General features: G+C 41.8%; 1 protein-coding gene across 1 annotated transcript in view; it reads left to right on the plus strand.

Annotated features, from left to right (window-relative positions):
- Positions 1-12,693, plus strand: part of SNX5 (sorting nexin 5) — a 49,719-nt gene that overhangs the window by 17,857 nt on the left and 19,169 nt on the right. Inside the window, exons 2-5 of the mRNA XM_072140661.1 lie at positions 3,748-3,852; positions 3,945-4,055; positions 6,040-6,161; positions 9,142-9,265. Coding sequence (XP_071996762.1) covers positions 3,748-3,852; positions 3,945-4,055; positions 6,040-6,161; positions 9,142-9,265 — 462 coding nt within the window. The remainder of the gene's footprint in view (positions 1-3,747; positions 3,853-3,944; positions 4,056-6,039; positions 6,162-9,141; positions 9,266-12,693) is intronic.

The following is a 12,693-nucleotide window of genomic DNA, read 5'->3' on the forward strand; positions in this document are numbered from 1 at the left end:
CTAGTTTTATATGCAGGAATACTGTAGGGTTATTGTTTTACCACATGTAATAAATTACAGTACTTCATCTACGTTACCCAATTTTATATCCATGGACATAAGTCTGCTCAGCTGACGTGTCTGATTTACGAAATACTTGTCTTCTCTATGAAAAAACATTCCTGGAGCCTCTGTTCCTCCTGGGTGTTGATGTTTACCATTTTAAGAGAGGTGTGTCCTGTAGCGCCAGTATTGATTGGACAGTATCAGAGTGTGCACACCCCCATCTGGTTACTCCCAGATGTCAATTTATTATTACATTTCTAGCAGTAGTTACAGGGGAAATAACATTTTAACTTTTAAATTGACATCCTACTGATTTAAAATCTGGAGGTCAGTTTCTTCTGTGAACTTTGTTTGCATTTCGTAGATGATATTTGTTATGATCTCATCCACTTTGCTGCTTCTATGTTGTGCTGCAGATTTTATCTTTAGAGTGCACATGCCATGTGCTTGTAGAAAAGAGAGACTAAATCTAATTTCCTCACCTAAATACAACAGTTGGAGGCCACAAATTATGCAGGCAGGGATTATGTGACCCCATATTTTTCTTTTAAAGGGGTTTGCCCATGAAATAAAGTTCTCAAATGTTAATCCACTAGTGATGTTTACACAATAAAGATAATTTTTAACCCCCTTATTTTACAATTTTACATAGTTTTACTTTTAGCGCCTATAACTCAGTAATGGTCAGTGTAAAATTCCAGAATGTGGGCGGGGACTCTCTAAGCAGACACTTCATCATCCCTCCTGTGCTATGAGATGCTGTGTGCTTAGATCAACAGTGTACAGGTTTATCTACACTTTAATTTGGCTTCTGAATATTCACTAGTATCTGACATATAGAAAAAGAGAGATGAGACAGATCAGATATGATCAGATCCATGAGATGGATATAAACCACAATGACACTCTCAGCTCTGCTATATCTCAGCTATAAGCACACAGTCAGCACAACTATACTTCTTCCCCTGCTCTAAAGACCTTATCTTATTTGTAGTTTGTAGAGTAAGGCTCTGCACCCTGCTTGCTGGCAGAAGTGCCTGAGTTTTTCTTGTAATGCAGAGGGGGAGGGGCTTGAGGCAAAGAGATTAAGGGCATTTAAAGGGGACATGTCCCTGGATTTTATCCCATTAAACTTATAGCCCCCTCAGGGTATGAAATTTCCTTTCCAGAATATCCTACTTTATGTGAAATCTAACTCCTGGTGATGTGTAGAGATGAGTAAGGTTTTGAGGCTTCAGCAGGAGTGTTGCTTCAGATGCCCTTATCTTCTGTTCTATGGTATCTTTTGTCATAATAAAGATAAGAATCTCATCTTTAAGATTGCATTAGGTTTGTTGGAATGCAAGCCGCATAAAAAAATAGGTTTTTTTAACCCCTTAACTCTCTGGCATTTTTTCATTTTATTTTGTGTTTTCATTTTTTACTCCGCACCTTTAAAATCCCATAACATTTTTACTTTTCCATGTAAAGATCTGTGTGAGGACTTGTTTTCTGCAAAACAAATTGCACTTCATATTGACAGTATTTAATATTCCATGCCGTGCATATGCACAGTTTTTTTGTGGCCTTGGATTTTACGTCTTTCACTTTGCGCTCCAAATAACATGTCTACTTTATTACTTGGGTCGATACGATTACAAGGATTAATACAGGTTTTATTTTTTGGATCCCCTAGGGTACTTTATCCCTAAGTTGTCTGATTGATCCTGCCATACTTCAAATCCCACATTGTAATACATTGGGGCTCATTTACTTACCCGGTCCTGTCGCGATCCCGCGGCGCGTTGTCCGACGTGGATTCGGGTTCTGCTGGGATTCACTAAGGTCGTGCCCCCGATATCCAGTAGATGTCGCTGCTGCACCGAGGTCTGTCGGAGTTCTTCTGCTTCTTCTCAGTGTTTGTGAGTGCTTGATCTTGCGACACATTTTGTTTTTTAAATTATGCATTTTTTTCCGAATCCGTCGGGTTGTCAGAAGGCCACACCCCCAATTTCTTTTGCGTGAAAGCCGCCGCAATTGCGCCAAAATCTGATCGTGTGACCCAAAATCTTGTCGGAATTCGGCGCAAAACTGAAAAATTCGGGAAACCCAACGAACGTGCGGCCACGGAGCCCCTAGTAAATGAGCCCCATTGTGTTAAGGCTGTCATAGAAACAGATAGCCGCTCTTCGATGGTGCCATGGGGAGCGACACTCTAAGCCAACATGGCGGCTCCCACGTGCCACCTGCTTACAATCTGTACTGCCACAGATCATGGGTGTTACCGGCAATATGCAGCAAACGCTACCTCAGCCCCCACCTTTGTGCTCTTTCGCAGGAATGGAGCTCACAGCTTAGGGGGGAAGGGAGAGGGAGGAGCTGTAAAGCAGCACAAAGGTGGTGGCTGATAGCTGTGGAGTGAGCAGCACAGACAAGGCAAGTGTTTTTTTACATGCATCCAAACCAAAGTCAACCCCTGGGACAAAACAGATAATTTTGTCAAGCAGCCAGGTAAGTTAAAACATACAAGTAAATTTTAATGTAAATGCATCGAGAAAGCAGAAAGACATATTTGCAATGCAGATGGGATAGGCTTCTGTAACCTGTCTTTAGTGAAGATTAGGTCCCTGGTGACAGGTTTCTTTTAACCGTTTGTGACTATGGCTCTGTAACAAACACACAGAACCACAAGCCTGATATGATCTGAAAGATGAGATTCTTATCCTTAAAGAAGACCTGTCACCAGAATTTTACCACCATGACTAACAGATACAGGGTTACAAGAGCTCCCCATATCACCAAAAATTTGCTGTATGGAGGCATAGGGTGGAGTAGGTGGGAGGAGCCAGCTGTGGAAAACACGCCCCCTCTGATTCCAGATAATATAATCTAAAATTGATTTATGGGGATGTGAAAGAAACAATATTTAGCTTAAAGAAGGGTGTCAGTTAGGTTCCAATAGAGCTCTATTAACTGTCACTAGCTATATATGTGCAAATGTGGTGACAGGTTACTTTTAATATGACACCAAATGTTTCTAGCTATCATAGAAGCAAAGATGGGTGGATATGAGGTGACCTGCCTCCTGCTGCCTCTATGCTTGACTCATCTCAGACAAATTATGACTGTTCTCTGTTCTTGTATATTGGAGGAGATTTTTTTGTAAGGTAAACAGGTGCAGTTTCACTTTAAAGAGGGAATTCTAGAAGGGAAAGTTTAATGGGGAAAACCTGATGCCAGGTTCCCTTTAATCCTACTGCCACCATTATTTATCTAGCAAGAACACCTTCTCAAATCCAAAATGGCAGATTTCATTTTTGATGTCTTCAGATGTTTGAGAACATCCACTTGACTCTGATACACATTTGACTGTCACAAAATGCCTCTTATGGTTGTTGAATGTGGATGTTCCACAAAAGTAACCGTGCCTCTGCCCACAGAAAGGGAGATAAGTTACAGGTCACTGGGGGTCTGACCGTCGCACCCCCCAGGTGATTAGCATAATGAAGCACTGCACGTGCCTCTGTGAAGAAGGTGCTGGTGCACTTACATGATTGATAAAATGGAATAGTGAGGATCATACCGAACATCTGAATTTCCTGGACTTTTCTCTAGTCGTTGGGACATCTAGATGGGATTTTGCGATGAATTCTTATTCCCAATTGCTTGATTTTCCATGAAAATGTTTAATTTTAATCTAACACTCCTTTTTCCTTTTTTCAGGTGAGGTCTGTATCTGTAGATCTCAACATAGATCCATCTCTGCAGATTGATATTCCAGATGCCTTAAGCGAGCGGGATAAGGTCAAGTTTACCGTCCATACAAAGGTGAGATAGTGGATCGCTCAATGTTTCTACTGTTCTCTCTTGGGGTATAACGTTTGACTTACTAATGAGCGAGTCTCTCCATTGGTTTTCAGACCACATTGAACTCCTTTCAGAGCCCCGAGTTTTCTGTCACCCGTCAACATGAAGACTTCATCTGGTTACATGATGCACTTATTGAGACAGAGGAATATGGAGGAATTATTGTAAGTCTTAACTACAAGTAGACCTATTGACTTAAAGGGGTTATCCATCTTATCTTACCCTTTCACTCTTTCCTATGTGTAAATACAATACATGATTAAAGCACAGATGTTAGTAGGAGGAATGTAAGCAGAGTCTCTGAAAGGGGAGACATGGGAACTGTAATTCAATATGTGTAATCCTGCCCTCTGCACACCCTAGTGACATTAAAACAAAGGCGCAAAAAATGAAAATTTAAATATTATAACCATTGCATCAATCTTTATTTTTTTATTTTTTTTTAACACAGAAACATAAGCACCACTTTTGCAGTCATGCTACATAGATCTAGCAGGGAACCAAGCTTACTACATAGATAAAATACCAGAATAAAGATTACAAACCGCAATCTCAGGTTTGTATAATTGGTTCCGTCATCTAAGTTGCAATGAATATTTTCTGAGGTGCGGCCACAACTCCTGGAACTACAAGGTCCAGTCAAATTGGAGCGTGAAGACAGAACCAAGGTTACTTTACATAGATACAGCACAGAACCAAACTTCTACATACATATGCTATTATTTTATAGAAAACATACCAGAAGCAATTTTCCTACCACAACTAAGACAGCTACTTACCTTTGTGTCAAGTTTACTACTTTAATTATAACCCAGATCACTACATAGAAGAACCAAGATTACCACATAGTGAAAGTAATGGAACTAGGAGTACTACATAGATTACAATAAAGATATTTTACCAGAACTATGTAGATCCATTACCAGAACACAGATTACTACACTGCATTATCAGGATCAAGATTACTATATAGGTGCATTACAAGAATCCGTATAACCACATAAATATAGCACTTGTACCAAGACAATCACATAGATGCATTGTATTAGACTCTATTAAAGGCGGGATCTAATACAGATTCAATATATTGCCAATATTCTTTAATACAATATATTGTATCAGCAATCAGGTACCCCAGGTCCCAACACCCTAGGTGGCCTAAAACATTTTAATACATAAAAGTAAAAAAAAAATCACCCAAATTTCCATAGAACAGAGATAAAAATTAAAATAACAACAAATCAAATATCCCTGCATAATGCTAGGTATATAAAAACATGAAATTATATACCATGTGGTTAATCCATTAACCATAAAAAAATTTACAAATTGCACATTTTTGTTTACAACAGATCAGTATCCAAAATGGTAGGAGAGTAGTAAAATTTTGACTTTCTCCCCCAACTTCCCAGTACATGCCATGAAATATTAAATACTGACACTAGGATGGCCTCCACGGCCATCTCTCCGTGACTGATTCCAATCCCCCACCTTCTTTCCTCCTGTGGTCAGTAACCAGTGATGTGTGACCGGCTCTAAAAGCCTCTGCAGGGGGCCCACATGTCTGACATGTTATTCTGGGTCCTAATAGCAAGGATAGCAGTTTCCTTTCTCCTCTACACTGGGAGGGGATGTCTCTGTGACTCTGAGGGCCGGGCCCCCTCTTCTGTCCGGGCCTGTGACTGGGGTCCCATTAAACCCTCCCTGATGGCGACCATTGTAACAACATAAGAAAGGGCCTGTAACACATTCGCCTGATGGTTCAATGAATCTAAGCCGTGATTTAGAAGACAACTTCTCTGGAAGAAGAAAGCCTAGCATTCATTTTGCAATCTGGTTTTATTACAATGTTTAATAATTTAATAAATGTAGATTCAGTGCTGTTACTGCTGTAATTACATGAGTGTACGACATATGTTGTATATATTAAAAAGTAATACAGGCGTTAATGCTATTGGTTTACACGGCCCCCTCGACACATGGACATGATGCGTTATAGTTTATTTGAAGAAGGACAAAATTACTTTGTTTTGTGAAGATCTGAAAAACTTCACCTTTATATATTTTGTTTTGTATAACATTTAATCATTCAAGTGATCTACAGAACTCCTTGTGTTTTACACTTAGAATTATATTATATTTTGGTAGATCCCGCCAGCTCCTGCAAAACCTGATTTTGATGGACCTAGAGACAAAATGCAGAAACTTGGAGAAGGCGAGGGCTCCATGACAAAGGATGAGTTTGCTAAAATGAAGCAAGAATTAGAAGCGTATGTATCCAGGCTGTTAATAGACAATGTCTTGTTTGTGTATATGTATGTAATGATCGTGTTTACCCCATTCTCATTTTTAATGATACAGCATATAGCCTTTTTGTATGATCTGTTTTTACTTGGGTCTTTGAGCACAAGACAACGTATTATTTTTCTGCCAGCTCTTGTACATGGAGTCTGTCCCTCTCCACACCCATATGTTACAGCTCAGTGAAGAACCTGGCAGCTTTTCTATGCTTTTATGAGACATATTACAGCTGGATTCAGCATCTACTTGTTTACTGCGCACCCCTGACCACTGAGTTTTGCATGTGACATGTAATTGTGAGCAATTCTTCAAAAGAAGCAGTGACTCACATTCTGCATAACTGCTTATGACTTGCCCATAGTTCTCATTAAATATTTTTTTAAATCCTTTATCTAATGTAATGCTTATGTGCAATATTTTACTTCAACGAGTTAAAAAAATATTGTGATAAAATAGTACATTTGTAGGATGTCTCTATTTAAAATGGCACATAATAATTTAAAGGTGTTGTCCACTTTCAGCAAATAATTGATATGGTTTGTGTTATACAATTTTCCAATATACTGTCAGTATCAATTCCTCATGGTTTTCTAGGTCTCTTCTTGCTGTCCTTCAATAGGAAGCTTCTATGTTTACTCCAGTGAATAGAAATCTGTCCATAGTGATGTAATGGACACGCATGTGCATGAGCCGTTAGTATTATACAACTCCTATTGCTCTCTGTGTTAGACATGCAGGTGCACAAGCAGTTATCACATCACTATGGACAGATTTCTATTCACATGAATGAACATAGAAGCTTCCTGTAGAAGGACAGCAAGCAGAGATCTAGACAATCCTGAGGAATTGATACAGAAAGTATATTGGCAGATTGGAAAACTTTTCATGAAACAAACCATATCAATAATTTGCTGAAAGTGGACAACCCCTTTAACCCTGGCAACCTATTCCTTACATTGCTGTAAATGAGGAGCACATACAGTCTAATAAGAAGGGGTTTTCCATTTCTTGGAATTAAATATTACAAACGAAAGTAGGAAAAGCCAATGCATATCAAGAAGTACACATACAAATTTCATATGTAATGATATTATGGATAAAAACAATTAAAAGCAAATGGTTGTCAGTTACCATGGCCACACAATGGTGTAAACCTGTATGTAGGTGCTAATTGTTTTTAAAAAAAATTTACCTAACGTAGGAGTATAAAGTTTTCTGGAGAAAATAATCATAACCAAAATATAGTGTACTTTTAGTGTACTTTACAACAAATAACGTTAAAATTTTCTAGCATTTTGCTTATAAACTATGTGATGTGTCATAAAACAAAAATAATAAATCCAAGCCAAGTGTGAGCAGTCATGGTAAAAAGTGAAAATCTATTTAGAAGGCTTAGACGGAGGTTTTTTTTTTTTTTTACATGTATAAATTGTAAACTACATGCTGGTCGTCCTCACGGATATTTGCTTTTTTTCCTTTAGCTCTTTATGCTGTAAACACTCGATCATGTAAAGTTACTGGAACTCTTTAAACAGAACATCTTTATACTATATAAGGGGGGACAGGGGGCTGGCTGGCTATATACCGGGGGACAGGGGGCTGGCTGGCTATATACCGGGGGACAGGGGGCTGGCTGGCTATATACTGGGGGCAGGCTAGCACCAATGCAATTCCTGCCCTCGGCTTATAGTTTTTTCCCCAGGTTTTTTGTGTTAAAATTAGGTACGGTAATTACTGGTTTGGTTTAATTCCAACTTTTGTTATCCAGCTGCTGTAGTGGTTGTTAATTAAAGGGGTTGTCTGAGATAAAAAAAAAAGCTATATATAACTTGAGTTTGTGTTCCAAAAAAATCTGCTACCAAATTTCTCACTGTCTGTAGTTGGCTGATAAATCTGGCCTAGTGTAAGACCAAAGGGGCATGGCTTCGAAGTGGGGGTGTGACTATGTGTGTCATGATTTGTCACATAATAGTCATTGCAGTAAACCTGCCACTATATACAAGATTGGATACAATCTGCAGGCAGCATTATATAGAGCAGGAGTTGCTGAGCTGCTAGTACATAGGGGCTCATTTACTTACCCGGTCCAGTTGCGATCCAGCAGCGCATTCACCGATGTGGATTCGGGTCTGCCGGGATTCACTAAGGTCGTGCGCCCGATATCCTGCAGGTGTCGCTGTTGCGCCAAGGTCCGCCGGAGTTCACCTTCTTCTTCCTGGTGCATGTGAGTGCTTGATCTTGCGACACAAATTATTTTTTAAAATTCCACGGTTTTTCCAAATCCGTCGGGTTGTCCGACAGCCACTCCCCCCGATTTGTTGCGTGGAAGCCGGCGCCGATGTGCCACAATCCGATCGCGTGCGCCAAAATCCCAGGGCAATTCAGGGCAAATCGGAAATCCTCGGGAAACCCGACGAAAGTGCGGCGTTCGGTCCCTTAGTAAATGAGCCCCATAGTGTCCTATTTGCAGGCAGAATATTATAGCGGGAGCTGAGCAGGTTAATATGTTTTGAAGGTCGGAGTGTCAATTTGCCTCCAATGCGGCAAGATGTTCGGATCACGTGAGACATGCCTGAACCCCGGACCTGAACTTTAAAAGGAATCCCATTCATCTCTATTTATTGACATTGATAAATTGCTGAACCTGTAGGTAATATGGGTGTATAAATATATATATATTTCTAGGAGGAATAGCTATGAGGGGAAGGTTGTATAATGTGAATTTAAAAAAACAAAAATTAAAAAAAGTTTAAAGTTCTGGAAGTGTTATTTCGTGGTATGCTAAAACATTCAGGAGTGGTAACAAGGTTCCAACTTTTCTCCCAGGTTATATAAGGCTCAAGCCTGTGCTTCCAGTGCTTGTTGTAAAAGAACCAACATGGTTTAGAAGTACTGGATAGTAAATAATGTAAGCGATCTCTTACTACTCTGCTTTCCTTGTCCTGACAGCGAATACCTGGCAGTTTTTAAGAAGACGGTGTCGGTGCATGAAGTCTTCCTCCAAAGAATTGCATCTCATCCCATCCTAAGCAAAGACCACAACTTCCATATATTCCTGGAATACGACCAAGATGTAAGCTCCCTTCCTTCCTGTGTAGAAAGTGAAGCGTGAATGCTGAGACGGCACATTTATTCGCTGACATTTCTAGTACTTCATGAAACCTTGATATGAACCTCGGAGATAACATTCCCATTAGATTATCACTTCCACTTGTGAGGTTTGCTTACTTGTTAGGATCCGTGGTCATGATTTGGAGGGGCTGTTCAGAATTTTTTTTTATGGCTTATTTTCAGGATATACAAATATCATTCGGCCAGTGCAATGATTGCTGTGTGGGTTTTCCACTCAGATGGTGATGTGGATAGGCCTTGACAAGAAAATATTTTGGACAATCTCTCAGATGTTATCCCCTTTGTACAGCATTTGGGCGATCGTGCTGATTGTGGGGTCTGACCACAGGGATCTCAAGTTTGTCTATATTTTCATGGTATCTGTGGCATCAGTTCTCATAAATGTTTTACTTCAGTCAAAAAAAAAAAGAATGGGTAAGTTGTGGTGACAGATTCCCTACTCATTGCTATGTTATGTAGGGATATGCCCACACATGCCACCAATACCTTTGATTTTATTTTCCAGATGCTCCTTTCATCCCAAAACTTCACTTTAGACGTATGTAAATGAGGCTAAAGTCATTGGGGGTGTTACCAGAGCAGCTCAGGGCTCGGCCTCCACAGCAATAACACCTCCTGCTACACTTTATCCCCTCATAACCTTCTTCATCATTTCCCCATCCTTCCCCCTTTAGCCACATGACTCCAGTCATGGGTCCAGTGAGATGCAGAGCACTGTGGTGCTTTGCCAAAGCCCTTCAGCCTAATTTGCATATTTCTAAGGTGATGTAAAGTGGGACGTAAGGAGTAGCCGGATGATAAAGGTGAGATGTAACAGCAATTACTTTGGGTAGGTAAATAATGTTGACAGATTCACTTTAAAGCCTTTTGCCCACGAGCGAGTTTGATCATTGCAACTCGCATCCTGTGCTGACTGTCAGGTCCGGTCGGAATACTCATAAACCGGAACTGAACCCCGGATTTCTGTTCAGTTCCAGGTTATGAGCACTCCGGCCGGACCTTCCAGTCAGCACAGGATGCGAGTTGCAATGATCAAACTTGCTTGTGGGCAATAGGCCTAAATGAAACGGGTTGCCAGGTTTTACCCCATTAATCTACCAGTCCCCTCAGGCAGGGCATGAAATTACCTTTTTAGAATTCCTTTTTTTATGTGTAACCTATAAAGAAGAATTCTACAACCTGGTGAAAGGTTCCCTTTTAAAGAAAATCTACCATCAAAATGAAGCATGATACACCAGGAGCAGGGGCGGACTGGGAATTTAAAATGGCCCTGGAAAAAACTGTAAAAGTGGCCCCATTTTATGGGCGGAGTCAAAAGAAGTGGGTGTGGTCAGATAATGTGGGTGGGGTTATAACAGACAAATTGTTGGTAGATGGCCTTAACGCAAAACAAGAACATCTTTTACTAGTAAGTGAATCTAATGTGCAAAGAATGTGACCTGTCGATCAGTAAATGATGCAGAAAAACACGACCCGGTAAGCCTTATATACCTTTCTCCTATGTACAGGAATATAACTACTATAATACTGCCCCCTATGTACAAGAATATAACTATAACTTTTGCTACCACCAATACTGTGCCCCAAATACTGTAATAGAGCCCCCTACAATATTAGTACCACACAAATAGTGCCCCATAATGTAAGGATAATGTATTTCTTCTTTCTCTCCTTTAACCTCCTTAACCCCCCACTTCCACCCCAGTATTGATAGAGCTCCGACTATGACCCAGGTGTAATAATAATGGTCCCGGCCTACCCCAGTCATAGAATTAATGGCCCCAGCCTGCCCCAGTCATAGAATTAATGGCCCCAGCCTGCCCCAGACATAGAATTAATGGCCCCAGCCTGCCCCAGACATAGAATTAATGGCCCCAGCCTGCCCCAGACATAGAATTAATGGCCCCAGCCATAGAATTAATGGCCCCAGCCTGCCCCAGACATAGAATTAATGCCCCCAGCCTGCCCCAGACACAGAATCAATGCCACAGACTGCCCCAGACATAAATTGAATGGCCCCAGCCTTCCCCAGTCATAAAATTAATGCCCCCAGCCTACCCCAGATATAGAATTTATGCCCCCAGCCCGCCCCGGACATAGAATTAATGGCCCCAGCCATAGAATTAATGGCCCCAGCCTGCCCCAGACATAGAATTAATGGTCCCAGCCTGCCCCAGACATAGAATTAATGCCCCCAGCCTGCACCAGACACAGAATCAATGCCACAGACTGCCCCAGACATAAATTGAATGGCCCCAGCCTTCCCAGGTCATAAAATTAATGCCCCCAGCCTACCCCAGCCATAGAATTAATGGCCCCAGCCATAGAATTAATGGCCCCAGCCTGCCCCACCATAGAATTAATGGCCCCAGCCTGCCCCAGACATAGAATTAATGCCCCCATCCTGCCCCAGACATAGAATTAATGCCCCCAGCCTGCCCCAGACACAGAATCAATGCCACAGACTGCCCCAGACATAAATTGAATGGCCCCAGCCTTCCCAAGTCATAAAATTAATGCCCCCAGCCTACCCCAGACATAGAATTAATGGCCCCAGCCTGCCCCAGACATAGAATTAATGGCCCCAGCCTGCCCCAGACATAGAACTAATGGCCCCAGCCTGCCCCAGACATAGAACTAATGGCCCCAGCCTGCCCCAGACATAGAACTAATGGCCCCAGCCTGCCCCAGACATAGAACTAATGGCCCCAGCCTGCCCCAGACATAGAATTAATGGCCCCAGCCTGCCCCAGACATAGAATTAATGGTCCCAGCCTGCCCCAGACATAGAATTAATGCCCCCAGCCTGCACCAGACACAGAATCAATGCCACAGACTGCCCCAGACATAAATTGAATGGCCCCAGCCTTCCCAGGTCATAAAATTAATGCCCCCAGCCTACCCCAGCCATAGAATTAATGGCCCCAGCCATAGAATTAATGGCCCCAGCCTGCCCCAGCCATAGAATTAATGGCCCCAGCCTGCCCCAGACATAGAATTAATGCCCCCAGCCTGCCCCAGACATAGAATTAATGCCCCCAGCCTGCCCCAGACACAGAATCAATGCCACAGACTGCCCCAGACATAAATTGAATGGCCCCAGCCTTCCCAAGTCATAAAATTAATGCCCCCAGCCTACCCCAGACATAGAATTTATGCCCCCAGCCCGCCCCAGACATAGAATTAATGGCCCCAGCCATAGAATTAATGGTCCCAGCCTACCCCAGACATAGAATTAATGGCCCTAGCCTACCCCAGACATAGAATTAATGGCCCCAGCCTGCCCCAGACATAGAATTAATGGCCCCAGCCTGCCCCAGACATAGAATTAATGGCCCCAGCCTGCCCCAGACATAGAATTAATGGCCC

The sequence above is a fragment of the Engystomops pustulosus genome, chromosome 3, assembly GCF_040894005.1.
Source record: "Engystomops pustulosus chromosome 3, aEngPut4.maternal, whole genome shotgun sequence".
NCBI lineage: Eukaryota > Metazoa > Chordata > Amphibia > Anura > Leptodactylidae > Engystomops > Engystomops pustulosus.